Source organism: Stenella coeruleoalba (assembly GCF_951394435.1).
Source record: "Stenella coeruleoalba genome assembly, chromosome: X".
In the NCBI taxonomy this organism is placed as follows: Eukaryota; Metazoa; Chordata; class Mammalia; order Artiodactyla; family Delphinidae; genus Stenella; species Stenella coeruleoalba.
In genome coordinates this window covers 39507860-39527265 of record NC_137152.1, presented here as the reverse complement: position 1 = coordinate 39527265, position 19406 = coordinate 39507860, and the positions used below count along the sequence as shown (strand labels likewise).

Sequence of the window (19406 nt, the reverse complement as noted above, 5' to 3'; positions counted from 1 at the left end):
ACAGAACTTCTGAAATTCAAGTACAGCGCTTTGCTTCTTCTTCTTTTTCTTTTGGTAGCAGTGACTGTGAAGTAATAATGATAATGACAATGGAAATAAGAGTGTGATCCTACTTAATTTGCTGAGAGTTGTTCCCCATTTACCAATATTGGCTTGTTTTGTCTCGAGTGGTGGCCCAGGTATTGGAACAAAGGTATATATATATATTCAATGTCACTTGGCTAACCTATGATTTGTCAGACAAAGGTTAATTTAAAAAAATTGTTGGGTTAGCAGCAATAAATTTAATAACAGTCTGTGATTTAACTCAGAATTTCAATTTATTTGATGGGATTTTTAAAATCCTGAATTAACATATTTTTCTGAACTCAGGAGGTCTCATCTGCCAAATTGCACATGAGCTGGCCAACCTAAAGCTCAGCAATATTCTAACTTACATGGTGTGGGGATAGATTGGAGGGATGCTATAAAGGACTGAAAGAAAGATTGGAACAAGAGTAGAAGTAAATGTAAAAACACCTGCAGCAAAGACCAGCCCTTAGTTGCGCCATTTAGGACCTGCCTTTCCCTAAGAATTGTATGGTTTAATCATCCTCAAATCTTTTGCTTCTGAGAGAAACAAACAAACACCTCTTCCTGATTCCATTAGTGGGTTGGACCTTTTTTCACCTGCCCAGCTCCATGGACATATGAACTTTAGATGGTAACCCACCCCTGAATCTGGGAGCTATGTGTACTTTGTTCATTTCTGTATCTCTAGCACTAAGCACGTTGTCCCCTGCATACTAGAAATTAACCAAAATCTTGAGGATGGATTAATGGATGGATGAGATGACTCCTACCACCATGGATGGAATTGATGTTCCAATAGGTGGAACTCACCTTTGTAGTAGAAGAAATGTCACATACAAAAGTAGCCGTAAGTAAGGATCCTTGGGGGAACATTCTGCTTTGCTTTGCTTTTGCCTACCCTAGTGGCTATTATTTCTTCCTTTGCTTTCAATGCCCACGCCCCAGCCTGACTACATTCCTGCCAAGATTGCCCTTGACCAATGGAAATACTGTAGGCTATGGTGGAACAGTGAACACCCATGTTCCCAGCATTTGGTCAGTGCCCACTGTCAACAACATACTTGTTGAAGAGATATAGATAAATGATCAGTTACTTTGTATCTTTTGGATTTGCAATTCCACTCGCAGAAGGTTGAGCTGGAAGCCACCTTCAAGGTCTTCAGAGTCAACCCCTTGCTCCCAGATCCTTCACATACTAACAACCCTGTGAGGTAGGGTTGCTTATTATCTGTATTTCACATATGGGGCCATTGAGACATGGAGATGTTAGGTAACTTGCTTGGAGTCACAGAGCTAGGAAGTACTAGAGCCAAGATTCACACTCAAGTTTGTCAGACTTCAGAACCTGCCCAAAGAGAGAAGGACTTGCCAAAGGTCATTTTGCTGAATCCTAGTTCTTCTGGCTCTAATTTGTGTGCACAATTTGCTATTCCATGCCCACACTGTGGAGTTCCTTCGAACATCGTTTTCTTATTTAGAAGTACTTGTCTCCCCAAATGGACTGTTGGTTCCTCCAGGGCACAGATTGCATTATATCTGTGTTGTTTTCTTCCTCAAGGGCTTGCCCAAGATTTGCCTTCAGTAAATAATGGCCTATAATCAGCTTCTTAGCTGCTCCCTGGAGGGTCTTGGTGCCATCCCCCAGGACTATTTGTGGCTCAGAAGTTGGGAGGAGCCAGGAAGTAGAATTTGGGGGAAGGAATCGCCTCACCACCTGCTTTCTTTTTTGTCCTCTGCAACACAGATTGAAGATGGAGGCAAGGCAGCCTTGTCGCAGAAGATGAGGACTGGTGATGAGCTGGTGAATATCAATGGCACACCATTGTATGGCTCCCGCCAAGAGGCCCTCATCCTCATCAAAGGCTCCTTCCGGATCCTCAAGCTGATTGTCAGGAGGTAAGGCACAGGGAGATTTGCTATTAGGTGCAGGAGCCGCTGAAACCACTTGGTTGGTAGAAAAGCCTCAATAGAGGCATGTCTCTATCAATATCAAGGAAAGAGATGTTTCATGTGAACAGAATTTTGCAGACAACTGAAGCAGAATGGCATAAGAGAAAGGGCCTTTGGTTCAAATCCTGGCACTATCTCATACTACCCATGTCATCTTGCATAAATTTATTTTACCTCTGAAAGACTCACTCTCCTCATTTGCTTTTGAGAGAACTAAATGACTCAATACACACCAAGGGCCTACCTAACCCAGTGTTTTTCTGTATCCTCCATCATAAAAGACTGCCACTGCTGAACCACATAGATTTAAAGAGATCCTACTCCCAGCCATGGTAGGCACTCTGGAGGCTGTGGCAAACTCTAAGACAGGAAGCCTGCCCTTGAGGAGTGTACAGTCTAACAGGGGAGAAAAGACACACATAAGACAAATTAATTAGCAATACATTGTTTTAAAGAAAGCCGTAAAGGAGATTCCACAGGGCGAAGGGTGATTGTCAAATGAATTGTTCAGACAGAAATTGCTATTAGAGTTCAAGAGAAAGAGAAAGCACGTCAGAAGAGATGGTCAGGGTAAGACTTCATAGAGGAGGTAGAATCTAAGCTAAAAAACAGGTAGAATTTGACAAAGAAACCATCAGGAGGGGAAAAGCTTTCTAGGTAAGTAGAGTGGCACAAGCAGGAGGAAGACAAGGACATATTTGGAAGATAAGGACAGTCATTCTACTGCTGCCAAAGTATCCACCTATAGGTGAGCTTACCATAGGTCTCCCTTTCATTTTGCTGCTGTATCTTTGTTCTCTACTCCTGGAGCTCATACTTCTCCCTTTCTGTTAGTTTCCTTTATGTTATACACATGCCTAAGTTTTTCCATCTTAATTATTTTTATTAGAAAAAATTTTGTGTCTTCCTGTATTCATACTTCCCCCTCTGGCTTCTGCCCCATCTTCTTCTTTTTGTTCATATCCAGTCTCTCAAAAGGCGAGTCTATACTCACTGTTTCTACTTCACCTACCTTCACCTACCATTTAGCTTTCCACCCACTGCAGTCTGAATTTGACTCCCAGAAGTCCACTGAAACTACTCTGTCAAAATATATGTATTACCTCCTAGTTGTCAGAGTCAATGGGTTATTTCTAGTCTTTATCATATATGACTTACATATGGCGTTTGACATTGTTGCTCTGGATTACACCCTTCTTTGTGAAACTCTCCTGCTTTCAAGATACCCCATTTCCTTGTTCTTTTTCTATCTCTCTGTTCACTTTTTAAAATGAGGTTCCTCTACCACCTGCTCTTCCTCTGCCCATCCCTTAAATGTTGGTGTTTCCCCTAGTTCTACCCTTTCTAATTTCATCAATATACCATGGAAAATCTCACCCGGTCCCCGAGTTTCAATTATCATCTGTGTGTGGATGACTAGATCTCTAATGCCCCAGACCCCTATAACCAACTTCTACTAGACACTTATACTTAGATGTCTCAGAAGCATTTCACACAAAACATGCTCAAAACCTAATGCATCATCTTCTTCTCCTCGCAAGCTCCTTATCTCAGTGACTGGGACCACCATGCCCTTAGTCAACCAAGCCAGAAACACAGAAGCCATCTTTAATTTTTCCGTTGTTCTCCTGCTCTATATGCAAATGATTTATCCCGAGGAGAGAGTACTTAGGGGGAAAGATTTTGAGTTAGTGAGGGTGAAATTTTATAGGATCCCATTGATTTATTATATTACTTGCTGCTACATAAGACTAAGCCATGCCTGCCCATGTACCTAGGTAAGAGGTGACATGTTAAATAATGTCTTATACAATAGACACATTGTCACTGACTCAGTATTGGATAGGTCATAGTTTAGGTTTTAAATAAGGCTTCTTAAAGGGGCAGATTGGTGAATTTAGAAGTTTTTGTTTTAGAATCAGATAGACACATGTATGCTACTTCCTGGTTCTGTCACATGGGAAATAATAGTTCCTATATAGGAGGATGATGATTAAGTGAGGCAATTTATGTAAAATGCCTTTAACATAATAGGTTCTCAGTGAATTTCAGTCCCATTCCTTTCCCTAGGGTATAAAAGAAGCATAATTGGTAACCAAACACCATTATGAAATAAGGAGATCATCAAACTGTATTGTGCTTTGCAACCTAACCTTCAGAGACAAGATTTGCTGGGAAACCATTAGGGGTGAAAAAGATCTGACAGGAAATAAAGCCCCTTGAGAAATATTGGTTATACAGAGGTACCAGCACTTAGAAGGAATGTAGACATGATCCGTATTGGCTTCTGAACCAGTCCTAAGAATGAGAGTGTTCAGGTGTGTCACTCACTCATCCTCCCTTGGTGAGCTCCATGTCTTCTTTCTCCCTGCTGTGGTGACATCTGCCACTACCAGTCACTTAAGAGTGGCTATAATTATGGCCTTGGAGATAATCGGGCCCTTTGGTTTTCATGGTGTGGCAGGTCCTATGGCTCCCAGAACCTACGTTGTCTACCCTTTCAGCTTCTCCGTCTCAACCCCGATTGGAGGAGGCGTTCAATGACATAATTTATTAGGTGATGCTGCCCTCTTGTGGAAAACTTAACCTTCACCTATGGACTACCCTGGGGATGGTGCAGGACATTATTCCTTCTTTCCTGGTCCAAGTTATTCTTCTAATTTATGAAAGAGCTCTCAGCACATAAAAGAAATGTGATCTCCATGAAATTTAATATTTAGCCTAGTGTTTTATACTAAGGTAGAAAGTCTTTGGTTTGAGTAAAGCAATCAACTGACAAAGATTCAACACTGAGCTTTAGGTCTGAGCTTGAGTGTTTGTGGATGAATATAAAGAAGGAACTTCAGAAAATGGCTTATTCTGAAAAGCCAGCCCAGCTCTTCCTCCTATATTGCTCTTTAGATAATGGTTAACTAAGTCATAAATCTAGGTGTTGCCCTCAACTCTTCTCACTTGCCTCAAGCCACTTCAATCCAAGTTATTCCAAGTCTTGATTATTCTACTTGCTAAAAACCTCTCTGTAGCCCTTGTCTTAATCCAATTGTTCATCATTTCTTACCTGGACCATTGTAATAGTCTTCTCACTGGCTTCTAGTCTTGTAGTCTCACCTCCTTCCAATCAATCCATTCTCCAAATAAGCATCTAATCATGTCACTTATCTATTTGAAAAAAAGAAAACAAAACAGGACCAATAACCATACAATCACATTGGTCCCAAGAGATAGAAGATACAGACTATATTAAGGATTTGTATTCATGAAACCATTCTTTGAGGGAAAAAAAGGATCTAAATATGTAAAGAAAAAACCTGCAATAAAAGAAGAAAAATTATATAAATGTCTGTATGGGAAACTTTAACGTAATTTAACTATATCAGATAAAGTAGACCTAAAATATATACTTTAAAAGTTTGAAAACCATAATTCATAGGGTCTAATTAATAAATGTCAAAAACTGTATTCTATAGACAGTGAATACACTATATTTTCAAATATTCTGGTAACATTTAAAAAAATGATCATTGATATGCCACAAAGAAAACCTTTGCAAACTCTTGCAAGTAGACACACTTTCTCTGTTCTCTGATGATAATGTAAAACTTTTATAAACTTGAAAACAAATTTAAACAAAAGTCTTCAACTGCATGAATATTTCAGGACACAATTTATATGCAAGTATTAGCTCAAAGAAACACTGGCAGACTAATAAAAAATAACAAAAACGAGATCATGACTTATCAAATCTTTGAGAGCAATATTCAGGAGTAAATTTATAGCCTTAAATATTTCATTATTAAATATGAAGAATGAAATTATGTGACTAAGAATCCAATATAATATGAAGCCGATGGGTAGGGTTTTTTTTAATGGGGGGATGAATTAAGTAGATAAGCCTCTAGCAAATTTAATCAAGAAAACAATGATGAATTATAAATAAAATTTAAGTGATAAATGGAATATAAGAGCAAATACAAAGGTTTCTTAAATTATAGGACACTACTAAATTGTACCTTAATAAATTTGAAAATCTCAGAGAAATTTAAAATATCTAATAAATATTAAATGGCAAGCATTATTGAGAAGTTGCAAACTAAATGGACCTGTAATTGTAGAAACATAGAAAACAATCATCAAAGAGAAACTTCTACAAATACTTTAAGGTCAGATGTATTTACCAGCAAGTTCCTTCAAACTTTCTAGGAATAGACAAATTCAATTCTATAGCAGTGTTATACAGTTGAACATCTTGAAGAGTTATTCACATTGGTTTTGAAGGTAGCATCACTCTGATACCAACATCTGACAAACTGCTCCAAAAAGAACATTCTATCCAATTTTTTTTTTTTTTTTTGCGGTATGCGGGCCTCTCACTGCCGTGGCCACTCCCGCTGAGAAGCACAGGCTCCGGACGCGCAGGCCCAGCGGCCATGGCTCACGGGCCCAGCTGCTCCGCAGCATGCGGGATCCTCCCAGACCGGGGCACAAACCCGTGTCCCCTGCATCGGCAGGCAGACTCCCAACCACTGCGCCACCAGGGAAGCCCTCTATCCAATTTTTGAACTTAGATGGAAAACCTATGAATGAAATTCTATCAAATCTACTTCAGTAATGTTGGACAATAACAATTCATTGCAAATGTTAAAAGATAATTTTTAAAAAGATAAAATCTTAACTCATAGCGATAGAAAAATGAACGTGTTGAAGATTTTTATTTAACAGTAATAAGGATATTGTAAGGTGTTACAACCAGTTCAAAGGATAAGTCAAAGAAGCACAAATTTAATTTAAAAGTAGACTACATTAACCAATGAGGAGCTATAAGGAAAAATATATCCCATTCACAATAGCAACCAAACACATACAATTCTTAGAAATGACCTTAGTAGGAAATATGTATGAAAGCAAGAAGTTGTTTATGCTGGAAATTACAAAACTGTCCAGAAAGAGAAAATGTGTAGACGCTATTTTTTATCACATGGGTAAAGTCTCAGGGCACTGTTGTAATGATAAAATTAAGACACAATTTGATGGATAGTGTATACACATGCCCTGGTTTAGGCATGCTTTCCACAGACAACTTCTAAACCATTATTCTTCTAAACTCACACAAAAATCCCTTTTGAAATTCAGACAAGCAGGCTTTATCATTTTCATTTCCTTACCAATGTCATCTATCAGCCTGCAGGTCATTCTCCCACTTCTGTTTTATACTTTGGCACCTGCTTCACCATCATCTTCTCTACCCCAGTTTCTGCTGTCATACTGAAAGATTTCATTGTTCTTGTAAAGAATCACAAACTTTAGTCTTATGGGTCCTTGATCTCAACTTCAGAGATAAACCCTTCTATATCAGCAGCTCACTCCCCTGACTGTACCATGGACTGTGCCAACCTTTCAGTCAACAAATATTTATTGAATGTCTAATCTAGGCTAGAGTCTGGTGACTCAATCATGGAACCCTGACACCTTCCAGTCTTTCTCCATTGGAGTTCCTTATCTGAATCACAGAAGAAAGAAAATAAGTTGAGTGACCATTATCTCAGTTTTCCCAAGGATGGCACATAACTAGGAGTGTGCTAGATGCAGAAGGGAGAAGTTAATTCATTACATACAATGGATTCTTCAGGGCTGTGTTTCTTACTGGCGAGCATCACTTAGAAACTTGTTAGAAATGCAAATTATTGGGCATTACCATAGACGTACTGAATCAAAACTCTGAGGGTGGTACTCAGCAATATGTTTTAACAAACTTTCCAGGTGTAAAGCTTACAGTTTGAGAACCACTGTCTTGAGGGCTTCGGGCTTAATTCTCAGGAATCAGCTGAGAAAGACTAAATTCAACTCTCTGATAACAACCTTACTCCTTCTAGCTTTCACATACCCCATTCCCTTTACAGCTGCTCTTCAATATCTAGCCCTCAAATATCATTTTCCACTATTCTGTGCTCACGACTATATCTCTAGTTCTGATCTCTCCCCAAAGCTCATATGCATAGCAGCCTGGTAAACATCTCTACAGGAAAACCCAGCAGGAACTGAAAGGCAATGTGTATAAATCTGAACTCATTATCTGGTTTATAAAACTCTCTCCCTTTCCAATAGCAGTTGGTGGTACTTTCATCCATCTAGCCATCCAAGTGAGAAACCTGAGTCATTTTTGACTCCTTGTTCTCCCTCACTAAGCCATGTTGATTTAACCTCTTAGACACTTCCAGAATTTACACTCCTCACTCCATTTTCACCACTATTGCCCTTCTCATCTCTCCCCTGTACTATTTCAGTAGCCTCTTGACTGTCTCAGATCTGTCTGCCAAGGTGTTGCCACAGAAGTAAATCTAAAATACAGATTCAATTATATTAATCCCCTCCTGGAAACATGTAAGTGGCCTTCATTGCCCAGAGGCATGGTAAATAAGACATTGTATATCTTCATCCCTACCCATACCTGCAACTTCATCTGACACTTGTCTTTTGTGCTAGAGCAATACCATTCCCCAAGAATTTCATGCTGTTTGTCACCTCTGACTCTGATCATTCTCTGCTTTCTATTGGAGCATACTTTCCTCTTCCTTTCCTTAGTTAATGCCTTCATATTGACCATTAAGATTCAGCACTGGGGATGTTTCTAGGGTACTTTCTTTGATGCCTTGGGTTGAGTTAGGTGAACTTTCTCTGTCTCCCATAGAACTCTAGTAGGTTTTATCACATTGTGTTGAAATAATCTGTTTCTATGTTTATCTTCCCCATTACACCAGACCAGGAGTTGGCCAACTACAGCCTATGGGCTAAATCCAACCCACCACCTTTTTGGGGATGGCTTGCTACTAAGAGTGTTTTTTAAAATGTATTTTTAAATGGTTGGGGAAAAGAAAGAATAGGATTTTATGACATGTGAAAATTATATGAAACTCAAATTTCAATGTCCATAAATAAAGTTTTATTGGAACAGAGCCATGCCTATTCATTTACATATTGTCTATAGCTGCTTTCACACTATGATGGCACAACTCAGTAGTTGTGACAGAAACTGTCACAACTGAAAAGCCAAAAAAATATTATTTTGCCCATTACAGAAAAAAATGTGCTGACCACTGGACTACAAGAACCATGAGGGGAGCGGCTGCTTCATATTCATTGTTGTGTCCTCAGCACCTAGTACACCTTATGGCACATAAGAAGGACTCAGAATTTTTTTTTAACATCTTTATTGGAGTATAATTGCTTTACAATGGTGTGTTAGTTTCTGCTTTATAACAAAGTGAATCAGTTATACATATACATATGTCCCCATATCTCTTCCCTCTTGTATCTCCCTCCCTCCCACCCTCCCTATCCCACCCCTCTAGGTGGTCACAAAGCACCGAGGTGATCTCCCTGTGCTATGTGGCTGCCTCCCACTAGCTATCTATTTTATGTTTGGTAGTGTATATATATCCATGCCACTCTCTCACTTTGTCACAGCTTACCCTTCCCCCTCCCCATATCCTCAAGTCCATTCTCTAGTAGTTCTGCGTCTTTATTCACGTCTTGCCCCTAGGTTCTTCATAACCTTTTCTTTTTTTAAGATTCCATATATATGTGTTAGGATACAGTATTTGTTTTTCTCTTTCTGACTTACTTCACTCTGTATGACAGATTCTAGGTCCATCCACCTCACTACAAATAACTCAATTTCGTTTCCTTTTATGGCTGAGTAATATTCCATTGTATATACGTGCCACATCTTCTTTATCCATCCATCTGTCGATGGACACTTAGGTTGCTTCCATGTCCTGGCTATTATAAATAGAGCTGCAATGAACATTTTGGTACATGACTCTTTTAGAATTATGGTTTTCTCAGGGTATATGCCCAGTAGTGGGATTGCTGGGTCGTATGGTAGTTCTATTTTTAGTTTTTTAAGGAACCTCCATGCTGTTCTCCATAGTGGCTGTATCAATTTACATTCCCACCAACAGTGCAAGAGGGTTCCCTATTCTCCACACCCTCTCCAGCATTTATTGTTTCTAGATTTTTTGATGATGGCCATTCTGACCGGTGTGAGATGATATCTCATTATAGTTTTGATTTGCAGTTCTCTAATGATTAATGATGTTGAGCATTCTTTCATGTGTTTGTTGTCAATCTATATATCTTCTTTGGAGAAATGTCTATTTAGGTCTTCTGCCCATTTTTGGATTGGGTTTTTTTGAGATGGAGCTGCATGAGCTGCTCGTAAATTTTGGAGATTAATCCTTTGTAAGTTGCTTCATTTGCAAATATTTTCTCCCATTCTGAGGGTTATCTTTTTGTCTTGTTTATGGTTTACATTGCTGTGCAAAAACTTTTGAGTTTCATTAGGTCCCATTTGTTTATTTTTGTTTTTATTTCCATTTTTCTAGGAGGTGGGTCCAAAAGGATCTTGCCGTGATTTATGTCATAGAGGGTTCTGCCTATGTTTTCCTCTAAGAGTTTGATAGTGTCTGGCCTTACATTTAAGTCGTTAATCCATTTTGAGTTTATTTTTGTGTATGGTGTTAGGGAGTGTTCTAATTTCATTCTTTTACAGGTAGCTGTCCAGTTTTCCCAGCACCACTTACTGAAGAGGCTGTCTTTTCTCCACTGTATATTCTTGCCTCCTTTATCAAAGTAAAGGTGACCATATGTGCGTGGGTCTATCTCTGGGCTTCCTATTCTGTTCCATTTGGGGTCCTTTGTGTTTCCATACAAGTTATGAAATTTGCCAGTGGTAGTTTGATAGTGATTGCATTGAATCTGTATATTGCTTTGGGTGGTAGAGTCATTTTCACAATGTTATTTCTTCCAATCCAAGAACCTGGTATGTCTCTCCATCTATTTGTATCATCTTTAATTTCTTTCGTCAGTGTCTTATAATTTTCTGCATACAGGTCTTTTGTCTCCTTAGGTAGGTTTATTCCTAGATATTTTATTCTTTTGGTTGCAATGGTAAATGGGAGTGTTTCCTTAATATCACTTTCAGATTTTTCATCCTTAGTGTGTAGGAATGGAAGAGATTTCTGTGCATTATTTTTGTATCCTGCTACTTTACCAAATTTATTGATTAGCTCTAGTAGTTTTCTGGTAGCATCTTTAGGATTCTCTATGTATAGTATCATGTCATTTACCAGCAGTGACAGCTTTGCTCCTTCTTTTCCGATTTGGATTCCTTTTATTTCTTTTTTTCTCTGATTGCTGTGGCTAAAACTTCCAAAACTATGTTGAATAATAGTGGTGAGAGTGGGCAACCTAGTCTTATTCCTGATCTTAGTGGAAATGATTTCAGTTTTTCACCATTGAGGACCATGTTGGCTGTGGGTTTGCCATATATGGCCTTTATTATGTTGAGGAAACTTCCCTCTATGCCTACTCTCTGCAGGGTTTTTATCATAAATGGGTGCTGAATTTTGTCAAAAGCTTTCTCTGCATCTATTGAGATGATCGTATGGTTTTTCTCCTTCTATTTGTTAATATGGTATATCACGTTGATTGATTTATGTATATTGAAGAATCCTTGCATTCCTGGAATAAACCCCACTTGATCATGGTGTATGATCCCTTTAATGTGCTGTTGGGTTCTCTTTGCTAGTATTTTGTTTAGGATTTTTGCATCTATGTTCATCAGTGATATTGGCCTGTAGTTTTCTTTCTTTGTGACATCTTTGTCTGGTTTTGGTATCAGGGTGATGGTGGCCTCATAGAATGAGTTTGGGAGTGTTCCTCCCTCTGCTATATTTTGGAAGAATTTGAGAAGGATAGGTGTTAGCTCTTCTCTAAATGTTTGATAGAATTTGCCTGTGAAGCCATCTGGTCCTGGGCTTTTGTTTGCTGGAAGATTTTTAATCACAGTTTCAATTTCAGTGCTTGTGATTGGTCTGTGCATATTTTCTATTTCTTCCTGGTTTAGTCTCGGAAGGTTGTGCATTTCTAAGAATTTGTCCATTTCTTCCAGGTTGTCCATTTTATTGGCGTAGTTGCTTGTAGTAATCTCTCATGATCCTTTGTATTTCTGCAGTGTCAGTTGTTACTTCTCCTTCTTCATTTCTATTTCTATTGATTTGAGTCTTCTCCCTTTTTTTCCTTGAAGAAGACTCAAGACTTTTTTTTACACATCCTGATGTAGGGAAGTAGGAAAGTAGAGAATATGAGTAATTGGTCCACTTGATAGTTTTCATGGTCACCTAAATTGGCATATGAGATTGCATTCAGTCTCTTATGGATATGGTTATTTGTGAGCCTGTTTTTATCTGATCAGCTCTAGGTTCACTGATGAAAAAAAGCCAAAAAATCTAGTTTTTTTCCCTGCAAACCTGATGTCCAGATCTTCTACCAACATGATTAGGAGAAGGAACCATATTTTGGGGCTTTGTCCAGGCTACCTGCCACCCTCTCTAGCTGATCTTTCTCTGTTGTGATTATGCCTCTGCCATCTACAGTTATTAAATGGAAGGGGTTTAACTGTTAAAACTCATTAAAACTGTATTTGTCCTGTCATGTATTAATATACCAAGGATAGGCGGAGCTTCACAGTTGACACAGTGTTAGAGAAGTCCTGGAAAGGCAAGAGACGGAAGAATCGACATACTATTATAAAACAGGGATAGGTAAACTATGGTCTGTGGCAAAATCTGGCCTGCTACCTGTTTTTGTAAATAATGTTTTATTGGAATACAGGCATTTTCATTCATCTACATGTTGCTTTTATACCACAATGGCACAGTTGAGTATTTCTGTCAGAGGACATATGGCCCTCAAAGCCTAAAATACTTACTACCTGGCTCTTTATAGAAAAAGTTTAAAGCATCCTCCAAAAAGAAGCATCCTCCAAAAGGAAGGTATAAACATCCTCCAAAAAGAAGACCTTGAGACTATCTAAAGGTTAAAAGGACTGAAGGAGAACCACCACTGTCTACAAGTGAAACTGCATAAAAAAAAAATCACAGAATGTTTAAACCAACAAACATGTGAGGCCAACTGATGAATTCTTGAGATTCAATTATTCTTTTGAGTTTGGGTGATGATGTGGTTGGTATAAGGCAAAATGAATTGTATTTGTGTTCATACAAGTATGTGTTTGCTTGCTTGCTTCCTCCTATTCAAAAGATATACACACTACTATATATATAAAAAAAACAAGGACCTACTATATAGCACAGGACCTATATTCAATATTTTGTAATAACCTATAATGGAAAAGAATCTAAAAAAGAATATGTATGTATGTATATATGTATGCTTATATATATGTGTAGATACACACACACACACACACATATATATATATCTGATTCACTTTGCTGTACACCAGAAACTAACACAACATTGTAAGTGAACTATACTTCAAAAAAAAGATATATATTTTAAAATTTTTATTAGAGTATAGTTACTTTACAATGTTGTGTTAGTTTCAGGTGTATAGCAAAGTGAATCAGTTATACATATACATTAAGAAAGATATGTATTGAGTGCTTCTATAATCTAGATAATGAGCTAACTGCTGGGGATACCATAAAAAATAAAACAGACACATTCCCTGCCCATATGTAGCTTATAGTCTATTGTGTTTGACCTTAGCATGACTTTGAACAAGTTTACATAACTTCTTTTAGCCATTCTTTTCCCTCCTGTATAATCAGAATGCTAATGCCTCTTTTGCAAGTTTGTTATAAGGATTAAATGAGATTTTATGTATATACATTTTCCCAAGTCATTCAAAGAATATTTATCGAGTGCCAACTATATTCTAGGCACTATTCCAAGTATTGGTGATACAGCAGTTAATACAGTAGATTTAAAGAGAAAATCTTGCCCTCATGGAAATTGCATTTTAGTCAAATATATGAAAGTACCTGAAGCAAAGTAGGATTTAATGATTGTTCTTTTCCTTTTCCCAATAAATAAAAAGATGGCAGTCCTTATCCTTCAGTACTGACTTTAGCAGGGAGTACAATACTGGTTAAAACTATGTCACACAGATTTCCTTTTAATGGCTAGCACTTTTAACAACATAGATGAGGTGTTATTATCAATCATAATAATAATTTTCAACCAGAATAATCATTAGGTTGGATAGCACAAGTTGTGAAAAACAACTAGTTCCAAATTGGTTTACTTCTCGTTCCTTGCATGTGCCTCTCTGCCTTTTCTATGTTGTTCCTTGACCTAGAAAGTTTTTCACCTTTCTCTGCTGAACCAAAGACTGGCCATACACTAAAGTCAAGCTGCAATCAAAGGAAAATGTACTGTCAGAGCTAAAAGAGGTCTCTCTAATCATGGTATTTAGCAACCCCATTTTATACGTGAAAAAAATGCCCAGGACAGGAAAAGACTCTAAGTTCACATAGCTTAGAAGTGACAGAGGTAGGACTAAACAAGCAGCCTCTGCTTACCAGTTAAGCATTTGTTTCACCATTTTTGGGATGTCTCACATTTGCTACCACCTCTAAGAAGCCTTCCTGCACTTGAGGGAGACATCATCTTCTTACACCCAAAGTACCTTCACTGTCCTAACCTTTACCTTATCTTTTCCCTCTGCCAACTCTTTTATGAATTGATCCACATCCAAGTGTTTCACCTCTCTCCTAGGTGCAGGAGACTGCCAGATACCTCTGCCCAACTTTACCTTCTTTCTGACCCACAGACTTCCATTCCAAAGTGTGTATTACCCCTCACCCAACTTCCCCACCTAATATCTCTATTTCTGACCATGGCATATTTCCCACCCCTGTAAGTCAAGCTCACAACTGTAGAATCCTCTTCCATTCCCTTTTTCATCCCCAACAGTCCCCAAGCCCTTTCTGAGCTTCTTCTGTAGTGTTTCTAATATCCAACTCATCTATCTCCTTTGCCTTCTTCCTGCTACTGCCAGGGACTCATTACCTCTTGTCTGGATGCCCTCTAACCCATTCTCTGCAATTCTGCCAAATGAATCTCCCTAAAGCACATCTATGTATTCATTTCAATCAGCAGTAATTGTGCTCTGGGTAAACCTCATGAATTATGAGATCTCAATTGTGCTTAGCCTGGGTCATGTCATTCCCTTTCTCAAAAAAAGATGCAATTGCCTCCAGAATTAAGTCCAGCCACTTCATTCCAGCATTGAAGACCCTGTATAGATGGGTCTAAAGGACTTTTTTTCTATCCTCATCTCCCTGAAACTCAAGGGATATGCATTTGAAATGTTTATCTCCTCATTTGGACATACCCAATTCTTTCACTTGTGGCCTGGTCCTCATTCCCCTCTACTTCCTGGAGAAATTTTGCACTTTTGATTCCCACTCTCCTTTTTTCACATATTATCAGCCTGTTATCCTTCTCTTTGCCCTGAGTCCACCCTCTATGTCTGCAAACCGGCTCAGATCTTTCCCATCTTGAAAATAACCTTTGTCAGACCTATGTTTATCTTTAGATATTACCCTTTTTTTCTTTCATAGCTAAATTACCTTGTCTACACTCACTGTTCCTACTCTTCCACTTTCCATTCACAACACAACTCATAAGAATCTAATTCTGTCCCTCACCATGTTCCTCAAGTGACTCTGGCCAATATTACCAGTGACCTGTTAATTATTTAAAGCAATGAACTTTTTCCTATTCTTATCTTACTTCACCTCTGCATTAGTATGCTAGAGCTGCTATAACGAATGTACCACAAACTGGGTACATTAAAACAACAGAAATTCTTTCACAGTTCTGGGGGCTAGAAATCTGAAATCAAGGTGTTAACAGGGCCATGCTCTTTCTGAAGACTCCAGGAAAGAATCTTTCCTTGCCTCTTCCTAGTTTCGGGTAGTCGCGAGTGACTCTTGGTGTTCCTTGGCTTATAGGCACATCACTTTAATCTCTGCCTCCTTCTGTGCATAGCATTTCTTTGTGTCTGCGTTTGCATGGCCTTCTTATAAGGACACCATTTATTGGATTTATGGCTTATCTTAATTTTGTATGACCTCATCTTAACTAGTTACATCTGCAAAGGCCCTATTTCCAAATATGCTTGCATTTTGAAGTTCTGAGTGGACATTAATTTGGGGGGGAACACCATTCAACCCAGTACAGCCTTTCCTCAGTACTTAACACTGTTGAACACTGCTTCCTTCTCAAAATTTCCTCTTCCTATGGCTCCAGTAATACTATATTTCCCCTATTTTTTCTTTGTTTTTTTTCTTTTCTATTCCTCCACTCCCCTTAAGTATATATTCTCCAGAATTCTACACAAGGTTCTCTACTCTTCTCACACTGTACAATCTGGGTGATTTTAATTCATTCTCATGATTTTACTTAGCAAGTAAGACTTCTAAATATCTCATTCTATCCCATACTACTCTCTCATATATCCCACTGCTTTCTGGATATTTGTATGCCCCCACAGATATCTCAAAATCTCCACATGTATGTATTAAATTTATTAACCTCCACCTCCAACACCTGACGAAATCTGCTTCTCCTCCTGTGTACCTCTGTATAAATAAATAGTTCCCGGTGAACTCAGTTTTCTCAACTACTCAGTTCTGTATCTAATCGACCAAGTCTTGGCAATTTTTACCTACTGAAAATTTCTCACATTTCTCCTCACTTATGTGTTCACTGCAATAGTCCCTCAACTAGTTTATCTACCTCTAGTCTTTCCATGCTCTCCACCTCCTGAATTGAATCTTCTCCACTCTACAACCAGAGTCTTCTTTTTAAACTTGAATCTGGTTATGAAACCCTTACTCACCACAACCCTTCAAGCTTCCCTATTATGTTTAAGATAAAATCCAAACTCCTTAATTTGGTTGAACAAGGCCCTTTAGAATATAACCGTATTTATCTCCACACAAGCTTCCAATCTATGCTATGCCCATGTTCAACTGCAGGTACTCTCCAACTATAACATCATCGCCCATATCTCTGTGTCTTTTCACATTCTGCTCCTTCCTGGCATGATGACTGCTCCCTCCTCTTGTTTGCTTAGCTAACTCAAGTTTTGACCAAGGCTTTGCCACTTGTAAGACTCTTTCCTTAGCTCTTTCATCCCTGGACTGTATTAAGTTTTCCTCCCATAAACAACACCCGCTGATTTCCTCTGTCTAGAACTGCTTGTTCTATATTGTAACAGCCTGTTTACTCATCCATTTCCCCCTATGAATTTTGGGTGGTGTCCATGTGTTATGTATCCTTGTATCTTTGACATAGCCATCATAGTGCCTAGCAGGGATACAAGTTCAATACTCATCGAATAGCTAATTGAATTGAATGAATGTGTGCCAGGCAAGGGCAATCAGGGTTACCAGAGTGAGGATTAAAAGCTGAGAATCCTAGGGGTGTTGGGTTGTCAGACTTCCAAATACTTGAAAATTGAGGTGGTGGGTTCAAGAAAATAAATATGAGTCAAAGATGAGTCCAGAGTTTCTTGCTTAATAGGCTAGATGGAGTTACAAGAACTAGGATTTATTGAGTCCCTACTAGACACTGCACATTTGACCCAGTATTTTATATACATTATATCAGAAGGAAGTAAAATAATGAGCTCAGTTTCTATTAAAGCTCAGTATCTATTAGATATCTATTATCTATTAGAGCTCAGTATCTATTAAGAACTCTTAGTAGAAATGTCCAGCAGTCAATTGTAATTATAAGTCTTGGGTATAGAAAAGAAATAAAGATGCAATAATTAGATTGAGAGTTAGTTGGGTAGATTGTAATTGAAACCTTGGGGGATGTGGGAGGGATCTTCCAAAAAGGGCAGTATAGAGGGGAAGGGAAGAGGGATGGACAAAATCCTGGGGGACGTATACTTAAGAGCTAAGCACAGGGAGAGAAACCCTTCCTTCCTTCCTCCCTCCTTCCCTTCCCTTCCTTCCTTCCTTCCTTCCTTCCCTCCTTTCCTCCCTCCCTCCCTCCCTCCCTTTCTTCCTTCATCAGACAAATATCTACTAGGGCCATACTCTGTGCCGGGTACTCTTATAGGAACTGGCGATATACCACGGGACAAAATAGTTTTTTTCCTCATGAAGCTGATACTCTAGTGGGGATAGAGGAAGTACACAATAATCACAAACAAGTAAACATATTATATAATATCAGTTTGTGAGAAGTGCTATAAAGGAAAACAAATAAGTGTAAGAGCATATAAAATGACTAAGTGTAGATATAATGGGGACAGAGGAGGCTTTAGCTAGTTCAGGGAAGGCTTCTCTGAAGATATTTGAACTAAGAATCAAATGATGAGAGACAGGCAGCCATATAAAGATCTGGGAAGAAGAGCATTCCAGGCAGAAGGATATCAAGTATAAAAGTCCTTAAATGGAAAAATACATGATGTATTCAGGAATCAGAAAGAAAGCTACTGAAACTAGAGTGTAGTAAGCAAAAAGGAGCATGAAAGGAGATGAAATTGAAAAGGTAGTCAGGAACACAGTCACATAGGGCCTTGTAAGCTCTGGTAAGGAGTTCAGATTTATTCTAATTGCAGAGCAAACCTGTTCTAAGCAGGACAGCACTATGATTTGTTTTGCACTTGGAGATGAACACCCTGGCTGCTGTATGGAGAACAGACTGTAGGGGGCAGAGAGGAAGCAGGGAAATTTGTTAGGAGGCTAATTAATTCAGGCAAGAGGTGGTTATGGCTTGGCTTGGATTTTAGTAGTGGAAATAGTGAAAAGTAGTTGGATGTGGAATTCGTTTTGGAGGGCTTGTTAATGGATTAGGTTTGACTTGGGCAGCGTTGTGGTATGGAGTGGGTAGGTAAGGAATAAAAGGTTCCTTGGTTTTGGCCTGAAAACCAAGGTGGGAAAACTGAAGTAGGAGAGACTGGAAGAGGAACAAGTTTGGTGAGTGGTAAGAAGGAATAGGAAATAAATAGCTTGGTTTTATACGTGTTAAGTTTAAGATGTCCATTTGACAGCTACATGCTAATATTTACTAAGAAATGACATAGATCTCAGGAAGTAAGTCAGTGTTAACTATTTTAATTTTAGAATCACCCTCTGATAAAGCTTTGAGACTAGATGAAATCTCTAATGGGTTAAGTGTAGACAGCAAAGAGGGGAGGTCCTTGGACTGAGCCTTGGGGTACTCCAATATTTAGAGGTAGGGCAGATGAGCAACCAAAAAAAAAAAAAAGCTGAGAAATGGCCAGTGTGGTAGGAAAAAACCAAAAGAGAATGGTGTCTACAACCCAAGTGAAGAAACTGATTAAAGGAAGAGGGAGTAGTCAACTGTGTCAAATGTTGATGAGACATTGATTCTGAGAATTGACTATTGATTTTGGCAACATGGAAGCAATTGGTAACCTTGACAATGGACTGTTGGAGATAAAAGCCTGAATGGATTATTTCATTAAAGAATGGGAAGTGAAGATAATAATAAGTCCCTACGAGTTTAGCTGTGAAGGGGTACGGAAAAGT

General features: G+C 38.6%; 1 protein-coding gene across 3 annotated transcripts in view; it reads left to right on the top strand.

Annotated features, from left to right (window-relative positions):
- SHROOM4 (shroom family member 4) overlaps positions 1–19406 on the top strand; it is a 215281-nt gene that overhangs the window by 104118 nt on the left and 91757 nt on the right. For 2 of the 3 annotated variants that reach the window (XM_079910777.1, XM_079910773.1), the window contains exon 2: positions 1817–1968. In XM_079910777.1, the coding sequence (XP_079766903.1) occupies positions 1817–1968 (152 nt within the window). Of the gene's footprint in view, positions 1–549; positions 920–1816; positions 1969–19406 lie in introns of those variants that run through there. The other variant, XM_079910774.1, reaches the window with a different exon arrangement.